The sequence below is a fragment of the Colossoma macropomum genome, unplaced genomic scaffold, assembly GCF_904425465.1.
Source record: "Colossoma macropomum unplaced genomic scaffold, Colossoma_macropomum, whole genome shotgun sequence".
NCBI lineage: Eukaryota > Metazoa > Chordata > Actinopteri > Characiformes > Serrasalmidae > Colossoma > Colossoma macropomum.
The window spans coordinates 22573464-22584641 of NW_023494789.1; the positions used below are offsets into that span (position 1 = coordinate 22573464).

The 11178-nt window shown below is 36.2% G+C and overlaps 1 protein-coding gene across 1 annotated transcript in view; it reads left to right on the top strand.

Moving 5' to 3' along the window:
- The window catches only part of LOC118807453 (E3 SUMO-protein ligase CBX4-like), a 30112-nt gene extending 19388 nt beyond the window's left edge, over positions 1-10724 (top strand). The window contains exons 4-5 of the mRNA XM_036569464.1: positions 3375-3428; positions 9425-10724. Coding sequence (XP_036425357.1) covers positions 3375-3428; positions 9425-10628 — 1258 coding nt within the window. The 3' untranslated portion in view covers positions 10629-10724. The remainder of the gene's footprint in view (positions 1-3374; positions 3429-9424) is intronic.
- The last annotated feature ends 454 nt before the right edge of the window (positions 10725-11178 follow it).

Below are 11178 nucleotides of genomic sequence, written 5' to 3' on the forward strand. Positions count from 1 at the left end.
GTTTCTTAGCCTGTTTCTCAGAGGATACACTGACATATGTCTTGATCTTTATTAGTATTCTAAAATTATAATAAAATATATTTTTTATAAACAACTCTTTATTCAAACTTTTGACTACTGGACATAAAACTATCACTGCACTTTTATTAACTTATCTGCAGTTTAGGGTTTAACATGGTTTAAACCTGTTTAAAATCAAGTTCTGTGTATTACTTGCATTGCATTACTGACAGTGTCAACTAAAAGCAGCTGCTGTATCATTTAGAAATCACACATCTGCCACTAAACCTACTACATACATGATTTACCTGTTGTTTAAGGCAAGACTAAAAGTCTCTGATTTTTTTAATGTTACATATGCCTACATACCTCCCACCAAGATTTTTAACAAGCTTCAGGCAAGGTTAAATTTCATAGCAGTATTGTTTCATTAAACACATTTAAGTGAATGGTGCTCAGTTTAACACAGGCTAGTACTAAATAAATAAATAACAGACACATCTTGTGAATGTTTGATGGATTTTGATTCTTAGACACAGAACTACTCCAATAGACTACATAGTCTAACAGACTAAGAGAAAAACAGTAGACCCAGTGATGTGCACAGCCTTTGGAAAGAATAGCGACAAAAGTATAGGCTGTGAAACAGGAAGAGTAATTTCCATTAGGCTTGTGTAAAATATGCAGCGTTATCGATTGCTTTAATACATTTTGATTGATTTATGATTGAATATTGATAAAAGAGTCTCAGAGTGTACACAAGCTAAAAACAGGCAGCCAAATTATTGCTTGTAATTATCAACCATAATTTCAATATCAAGCCAATAAGAGTGATTGTATTTTTCAGTTTGTTGTCAAACACACACACAAAAAATACTAGCCAATCTCCAGCTGACACAAAGCTGGATTTCCAGCAGCGTGGTGTTCATTATAACTGCAGTATGACCCTCTAATCTTCTGGGAAGGCTTTACATTATATGTTGGAAAATTGCTGTGAGGATTTAATTTAGCATTAGTGAGGTCAGGTACTGCTGTTGGATGATCAGATCTGGATCACTCCAACTCATCCTAAAGGTATTGGATGGAGCTCCATCACTCTAGAGAACGCAGTTCTACTGCTCCACAGCCCAATGCTGGGCTTTATACACCTCTAGCCCATGCTTGGTATTGGACATGGTGACCTTAGGCTCACATGTGGCTGCTCCAGAGCGTCCCGTTCTATTGATGAATACTTTTCTATGGAGATTATACAAGCTATTTCTGAGTAATTGAACACCTGCAATCAGCAATAAGTGCACTTTCTAGTAACTGAATTCACTGATAAGAAGCAAATGTTTAGCACTAGTATAAACATACACACACACACGTATTAATAATGATAACTTTTCATAGCAGTGGCATTTCAAAATGCTTTACAGACAGGTTTACAGACACATTTAACAGTAATAAAAGAAATTAAATTCTTCTGATGTGGCTATTGTTCAGTCAGAGCAATATAGGGTAAAACAAAATAAATAAAAGTTAAGAGTATTATTTAAAATCATACGAAGCAATGACAGATTAGATTAAGAAGACAAACACCAAAGAGACTTAGAGTTTTAATGAAGCGCTGAAGCATTTTCAGATGTTTATTAAAAGTGAGCTCTGATCTTGACTGTCTAATAAAAGGTGAACTGGACTCCACAGTTTAGAAGCAGAATAACAGAAAGAGTCTGTCTATGTTTTCTGTATTTTGTGGAAGGTGTTTGCAGAAGGTCAGTATCTGCAGATCTAAGATCATAGAATCATAGGATCTGTGCTGCTGCATTCTGTACAAGATGTAGAGGATGGATTGTTTTCTCCAGTAAGATCATTACAGTGATCAACTCTGCTGAACTTTAGTGATATTTCTCAAATGATAAAAAGTTACTTTAGTGACTGTTTACATGCAGATTAAACAGAGCTCAGAGCCAGGTTTCTACTGCAACTTTGGTATATGAAGATAAAGAGCCAAGCTTCCCATAAAGCAGCTTTCTCTAAAGAGTTTTAGCACCAAAGATCAGTTAGTTAATATGTTATTGATTTAGTTAATGTTTTTAATGATTTGCATCCCTTGTATTTTTTCTTGTATTTTATCATCTCCCTTGAGGTCCCTATTCGTGTGGTTTTATGTAGCGTTGTAGTGCTCAAATACGGTATTGAGACCATAAACTAGCGGTCTCTGTCTCATCTCAGTCTAGAGCTCATTTGGACTTGGTCTTGGGGAAGGTGGACCAGCCAAGTGTGATGCCTCTGTCTGAGGTAACTGGAAACTGAATTATTATTGAATATCAACAAAACCAGAATTAACAGAATAAAACCGTCCTTTCTCTGCATCAGGAGTTCACAAACATTTGCAACTTGCAGTCCATATAAACGTTCACAAAAGCTTTGGTGGATTTAATTGATTGTTTCTGACTCTCCTGATGAGAATTTGATTTGGCAGCTGTTGAGTGCTGGATGTCAGGCTGAAGAGAGGAAAGCTGAGGAGTTCAGCTCAATTCAACAGGTATAGATACATATTTACTGTGTTTAGATTCATATACACTGTGTTTAGATACATATTCAGTGTGTTTAGTCTCTGAGTGATGGTGTAAATTGTTGGGTTTCAAAGCTTCATTTGAAAAGACCCCCGAACAAACAGCACAGAACTGCAGTTCCTTGTTTTCAGTTCTCACACAGGTGAAGTCCAGTGATATTAACAGCTGTATTTTCTTCCTTTCAGTTTTGCTTGTGCTGAAAATATAAATATAACTTTTAGAGCTCTTGAATCCAGATACGCAACTAATCTTTGCCTCTCATTGCCATTCCTGAATAAAATAATCATAAATTTAATTTAATTTAAATTTAATTAATACAAAATGTTTTATTTTTATTAAACTGCAGAAAGTACCACAAAGTTGTCACTTCCTTGCAAGTATACTTACAGTTGATCATCACTGCTCAAGCAGGGCAGAAAGGTGTTTGAAAGGTGGCATCTTATGACATTGCCACGTTGAAAGTCGCTGAGGTGCTCCAGCCAGATAAAAATATACCTTCATGTTTTCATAACAGTAATATTATCAACAATAATTAGAATAGGCTTAGACAGTTTATATCACTGTAATAGTAGACCAAGTCTGATTTGTCGACCAGAGGAGGATGGGTTCTCCTTTTGAGTCTTGGTTCCTCTCAAGGTTTCTTCCTCTTGCTCTTAGGGAGTTTTTCTTTGCCACTGCGCCACTGGCTTGCTCATGGGGGCTTGGACGCGGATTTTTCTTTAAAGTTGCTTTGTGTCAACACCTGTTGTAAAAAGCGCTAAATAAATAAACTTTGACTAGACTTGATTAGAACCTCACTTTTTTCTTCTTCTGCAGGGAGCATCGGGAGCAGATGATGTGTTATCAGAAAAGAGATCCAAAACCAAAACATCTCAAGCTGGTGAGAAATAGTGTATTCCACTGTAGCTATATTGCAGTTCACCCCCCAAAACATTTAATTCTGTTTTGTGGCTAAATGTCTGCAGTGCAAGCAGAGGGAAAAGTTGTCTATTGGGGTGAAATTTAAGGAGTATAACTGACTCTAAATATTACACAAGTATGACTCAGAGTAGTGTGCTGTACTCAATATGCATATGTTCTATAGAAGGGTACTGTATACAGGGGTGGATTTAGTGATTCTGTGGCCCTAGGCAAAAGACAAGAATGAGGCCCCTGATAAGACCATAAGTGGTCTACTAAAAAAAAATCACACTGTAAACCTCCTCTCCATAAAATAGATTATCACTTTAATGGCTTATTCATACCAGTCTGTCTTTACACAGTTGAGTCATCACATAACAGCATGTAATAGTCCATTATAGTCATGAGCAGGGGGTGGGGCTGTATTGAAATTACTAATAAATAATCATTACCATCACAAATAGCACCTTTTTTCAAAATGATTATATACAACCCGATTTCCAAAAAAGGCAGGACGCTGTGCAGAATGTAAATAAAAATAGAATGCAATGATATGCAAATCATGTAAATCATAGTTTTAAAGAAAAATACTACAAAGACAATAAATTAAATGTTGAAACAGAAATTGTATTGTTTTTTGAAAAATATATGTCCATTTTGAATTTGATGCCAATAACACGTTCCAAAAATGTTTACCACTGTGTTTCATCACCTCTCCTTTTAACAACACTCTGTAAGCATTTGGGAACTGAGGAGACACTGCTGTAGTTTTGAAAGTGAAATGTTTTCCCATTCTTGTTTGATTTAGGATTTCAGCTGCTCAACAGTTCAGAGTCTCCTTTGTCATATGTTTCATTTCATAATGTGGCAAATGTTTTCAGTGGTGATTGGTCTAGACAGCAAGTCATCTAGATGGCAGCATATGTTGCCAAAATATGTATATATTGTTCAGCATTAATGGTGCCTTCACAGATGTGCCAGTCACCCATGCCATGTTCACTAATGCACCCCTATACCATCATAAATACTAGCTTTTTAACTGTACACTGATAACAAGCTGAGTGGACTTTATCCCAGAGTACACAGTGTCCATGATTTCCAAAAAGAATTTCATATGTTGATTCGTCGGACCACAGGACACTTTTCCACTTCCTCTCAGTCCAAAAGCAAAAGTTCTTTTCTATTTTACATTGAAAAATGTTATTCTTAAATTGTTGCACTGCTTGATCGTGCAGTCTTTCACAGAGTGGTGAACCCCTCATCATCTTTACTTCTGAAAGACTCAGCCTCTTTGAGATGCTTTTTTATATCCAATGACGTTACTGACCTGTTGCCAATCAACCACTAGGTGTTTTTTTAGCATTACACAACTTTACCAGTCTTTTGTTGCCCCCGTCCCAACTTTTTTGGAACGCGTTGTTGACATCAAATTCAAAATGCGATTTTTCAATGAAACATAAAATTTCTCAGTTTAAACATGATTATGGCAAGCCAAACAGGAAATATTTAATGAACTTTGATATATATTGAATGAAAGTCGCTATTGAAGGATTGAGGATGACCAAGAAAAACTACATCAATAAGTGTACAAGGCTACAACACACACACAACCCCATAAGTCCCTCTCTGTCTAAACTAAACATTTTATGAATTATATTATTCATTTTTTCATCTCAATGTTCGATCCATGTACATCAATGTTCATTTCATATATATCAAAGTTCATTATATATATATATATATATATATATATCAATGTTCATTCCATATGTCATTGAATATGATATATATTATTATATTGATATATATTGAATGAAAATCTATATTTATTGAATGAAACTTGATGTACATGGATCGAACATTGAGATGAAAAAATGAATAATATAATTCATAAAATGTTTAGTTTAGACAGAAAGGGGCTTATGGGGTTGTGTGTGTGTTGTAGCCTTGCACACTTAATGATGTAGTTTTTCTTGGTCATCCTCAACCCTTCAATAGCGACTTTCATTCCATATATATCAAAGTTCATTCAATACATATCAATGTTCATTGTATATAATCACCATTCATTCAATATATCTCAGTAGAACAAAGATTGATATCTATTGAATGAACATTGATATCTATTGAATGAACATTGATATCTATTGAATGAACATTGAAATATATTGAATGAACATTGATATATATATATATATATAGAATGAACATTGATATATATGGAATGAACATTGATATATATGGAGTGAACATTGATATATATTGAATGAAAATGTGTATATATATATTGAATGAAGCTTGATTTACATGGATCGAACATTGAGATGAAAAAATAAATAATATAATTCACAAAATGTTTTGTTCAGACAGAGAGGGACTCTGGGGTTGTGTGTGTTGGAGCCTTGCACCCCAAACAAACAGACTGTTTAGATTGTTATTTAATGTTGCTATGTTGTTGTTCTTCAGTTACAGTGTATGTGTTTACTCTGTTATTTTGTGTCCAGCTCAGAGTTAGGGAGAGTGTGTTTGTGTTTGGTGACCATCAGAAGAAAGAGTAGGGCAATTTTCAGTTGCTTTTCAAGTGCCATTGTTTTCCCTTGCTCTCAATAAAAGAGCATTTTTCAAACAGAAGTTATGGCCTCATCTGACTCTTCTTCTGCACCATGTCAAATTATGTATATATTAAAACTCCACCCATCTGTGTCTTCACATCATATATCAGCCACTCTCAGGTCACTCTGTCCATGGGATCACTGTATATAGATACTGGTCACTTTATCAGAATTCCCTTCCTTTAAGCTCCACCTGGAGTTTGTTAATGCCCATTTATTGATGTACAGTTTTTCTTGGCCACCCTCAACCCTTCAACAGCAACTTTCATTCAATATATATCAATGTTCAATCCATATATATCAAAGTTCATTCCATATATATCAATGTTCATTGTATATATATCAATGTTCATTCCATATATATCAAAGTTCATTCCATATATATCAATGTTAATTTCATATATATCAAAGTTCATTATATATATACATATATATATATATATATATATATATATATATATATATATATATATCAATGTTAATTTCATATAAATCAAAGTTCATTATATATATATATATATCAATGTTCATTAAATATTTCCTGTTTGGCTTGCCATAATATATATATATATATATATATATATATATAACAACTGGCTACATTAGCTACAGATAATACAGATAACTGTTAAATAACTGTTACACCTATTTAAATGCCCTATTTGCTTGAACTAGACAACTGGCATCCTTTCTTTTTGTGGTATAATCGCCATCCCATAATTGGGGAAGGAGGTCAGAGTGTACATTCATTGCAGTGCATGCTGGAGATTGTAGTGCAGCGCACTGTTAAATGGGCTAATATTAATAGAAAATTTAAATAATTCATTAAATAATTCATTCCAAATATGATGCCTGTAATACATTCTAAAAAGTTGGGACAGGAGCATGTTTACCGCTGTGTTACATCTCCTTTCCTTTAAATAGCACTTAATAATCATTTTGGGCATTGAAGACACAAACTGATCCAGTTTTGAAAGCAGATTTTTTGCCTTTCTTTAGTTATACAAGTCTTCAGCTGTGCAAACTTAACTTTATTGCTATATCATTTGCTTCATAAAGTGCCACACATTTTCAGTGAGAGACAGACAGGCCAGGCTAGCTCCAGCACTCTCTGATTATGCAGCCATGCTCTTGTAACATGTGCAGAATGTTTCTTGGCATTGTCATGTTGAAATAAGCATGAGTGTCTCTAAAAAAGACAGAGTCAATGTTGTTCCAAAATGCCTATATATCTTTTAGAATTAATGGTCCTGTCACAGATGTGCAGGTTACCCACTACTACCCCCACATCATGCCAGACATTGGACTTAGAACTTTATGCTGGTAACAATCTGGATGGTCGTTTTCTTCTTTAGCCTGGAGAACACAACATCCACTATGTCCATTAACAGTCTGAAAGGTGGACAGTCCATTTCAGATGAGCTGGAGACCACAAAAGTCAAATGTTTCTGGGCATTGTTGATATATGACCTCCACTGTGCATAGTGTAAACTTAACTCGCATTTGTGGATGCAGTGACAGACGGTGTTTATTGACAATAGGTTGTCAAAGTATCCATCTCAGAAGCAAGCTGGTTTTTAATGCAGTACTCTCTGAAGGGTCAAAGGTCACAGATATTCATTTGTGGTTTTCAGCCTCGATTTTTGCAGATTCACTGAGTCTTTGTTTGTTGATGAACATTGTACTTAAACAGTTGTATTTTTTTGCTCATACAATTTTGGCAATTTCAAATCTCATAGACCCATATTTTATTCACAATAGAACATAGAACATAGATAAGATGTTGAAAGTGAGACATTTTACCATTTCATGAAAAACATTAACTCTTTTAGAACTTGACGGCAGCAAAGCATCTCAAAAAAGTTGGGACAGGGCTGTGTTTACCATTGTGTATCATCCCCTCTTCTTTAAACAACAGTCAAATGTAAAGTGAAGTGAGGAGACCAGTTCCTGGAGTTTTGGGAGAGGAATCTTGCCACAGTCTTCTCTGATGTAGGATTCTAGCTGCTCAACAGTCCTGGGTCTTTTTTGCTGGATTTTTCATTTCATGATGCGCCAAACGTTTTCTATTAGTGAAAGGTCTGGACTGCAGGCAGGCCAATTCAGCACCCAGACTCTTCTTCTGCAAAGCCGTGCTGTTGTGATGGATGCATTATGTGGTTTAGCATTGTCTTACTGAAATATGCAAGGCCCTCCCCGAAAGAGACGTTGTCTGGATGGGAGCATATGTTGTTCTAGAACCTCTACATACTGTCCAGCATTGATAGTGCCTTTCCAGATATGTAAGCTGCCCACACCATAGGCAGTAATGCAACCCCATACCATCAGAGATACACGCTTTTGAACTGTGCACTGATAACAAGCTGGATGGTCCCTCTCCTCTTGAGTCTGCAGGACATGGCGTCTGTGGTTTCCAAAAAGAATTTCAAATTTTGATTCATCTGACCACAGAACAGTTTTACATTTTGCCTCGGTCCATTTTAAATGAGATTTGGCCCAGAGAAGACGGCGGCGTTTCTGGATCGTGTTGACATAAGGCTTCTTCTTTGCATGATACAGCTTTAAGTTGCATTTGTGGATTGCACTGCGAACTGTGTTCACAGGCAGTGATTTCTGGAAGTTTCCTGAGCCCATGCAATGATTTTCAGTACAGAATCGTGCAGTGCCGCCTGAGGGCCCGAAGATCATGAGCATCCAATATTGACTGTTGGCCTTGTCCCTTGCGTACAGGGATTTCTCTAGATTCTCTGAATCTTTTGATATTATGTACTGTAGATAGTGGGGTATCCAAAGTTTTCGCAATTTTACTTCGAGGAACATTTTTCTGAAATTCTTTTACCATATTTTGATGCGGTTTTTTGCAGATTGGTGAACCTCTGCCCATCTTCGCCTCTGAGAGACTCTGCTGCTCTAAAATGCTATTTTTATACCCAGTCATGTGAGTCAGTTGCGAATTGCTCCTCCAGCTGTTTTTTTTTATTAGTATCACTTACTTTTCCAGCCTTTTGTTGCCCCTGTCCCAATTTTTTTGAGATGTGTTGCTGCCATCAAGTTCTAAATGAGTTAATGTTTTTCATGAAATGGTAAAATGTCTCACTTTCTGATATGTGTTTTATGTTCCATAGTGAATAAAATACGGGTCTATAAGATTTGCAAATCATTGCAAATCATAAAAAATAAATAACCTTTACTCCCTGCAAAGTTCCCCTCAAGCAGAACATTTTCACTCTATAGTCTGGAATCTCCCTTTAAATGTTAAAAACCCTGTGTAGTCCACTTTGCAGGAAATTATTAGGGCGACTGAAATGCACCTTATTTGTTTAGGCCAGTGTATCTGAACGGCAGTTTAATCATTGTTTTGTTTCAGGTCCCATCATTTACTCGTAGATCCAGCATCCTCTCTGGCCTGCATGAAGCATCACAGGATGATAACATCTGTCTTGAAACTGCACGGATGCAGCAGATCACTGAAAAACAACACTACTACCAGCCTGACCCCAAAATATACCAGAATGTAAAAGAGATGGAGGCAACTGAAGAAGGCTGGAACATTCCTCAGGCCCTGCAGCAGAAATGGGTTCAAGATGAGGACACTGGATGCCTCAGCAAAGTAAGAGACATCACCATAAAGCTTGAGAAACTTCCAGCTAACTTCAGTGGTGGTGAGATGCCAAAACTTGGCTCCAGTCTTGTTGCCAAGGAAGCCCCTGCCAATGGAATAAGCAGCAAGTTGAAGATTGTGAAGAACAAGAATAAAATTGGTCGAAAAGTCATCGTCATGAGCAAATATGCAGAAAATAGCAGCCAGGCAGCTGAGATTAAAAATGAGGAAGCAGATTTTGGGGTAAAGCAGCTGCTACAGAGTCCATTAAAATTCACAGATAGTGCAGTGGAAATGAATTGGTACTCTAAGAAGCACAGCCTTGATAATGATTGTGAAAAGGACAGCAAAATTGAGGCTAACCTTCCCACATGTGGATTTACAAATGGAGTGTTCCACTCTGCTGTGAATCATTCTATTACAAACAAAGGGAAGGAATTATACAATTCAGCACCTAATCAACCTGATCAACCATCGCAGTTGACGGGCAAGTCCAGTCTGGCCCCAAGGCCTTCAGAAAAGGGCGTCCTTCTTCATTCAGATCAAAGGAGTGGTGACAAATGGCACTACTCACAACCAGACAGCGAGTGGGAAGATGAGACCAGAAAGTTCTTGAGTTTTCAGATTATAAATGCATCAAACTCAGGGACAAGTCATTGGCAAATCAATGACACACACCTTAATGGACACAGGTTTGAATTTTCTGACCACGCAGACAAGCCCACAGACCTGAGTTGTTCACAGTCAAGAAAAGAGAGTGATTCAATCACAAACTGTCAAGTAAACGGTAACTCTAAAACATCTGAGAAGGAGGTGGAACCTCGTCCACAACATACAGAGGAGGAACTGGAATCTGAACTTGTTCCGAGCTTCACTCCTTTTTGTGGGAATATAATAATCACAGACATAACTGCAAACAGCCTCCCTGTGATGTTTAAGGAATATGTTACTGCCTAGAAATGACTGCTTTATAAAAAAATTCTGACAACATAACTCTTAATTTATACAAATGTAAAGTAGAACTGGTCTTCGTGCTTGAAGATCACCTTAACTCTTTTCAGAATGATAGTATTATGAAGTTTTAAAGAGCAAGTCTTGATTAAGAGCCAATTAAAACCACATGTAAATAAGGTCATGCATATCAAAGACCTGGCAGGTGAAGCTCTGGTTGGGGGGATTAAATGTACATGAATGAAACAGAAACAAAGAAACAAAGAAAACCAAAATTCTCAGAAACAGAACTACAAATTCTAAGGGAAGAAATGGTGACAAATAATAGTAAATTGTTCAGTAAATATGCTTTTAACTTTTAACTTTAACCAGAAAACAAAGATTCTTTATCAGTTGATATTATAAAATATCAAATTAAACAAATTATAAAAATATCAATTCAATTTTGAATTGTAGGAAATATATTTTAGCATGTAAGATTTCCATTCAAATCTTTTTTCTGATTCATTATAACTGGAGTAACGTTTTTTGCTAACATGAATTAAAGCTTCACATG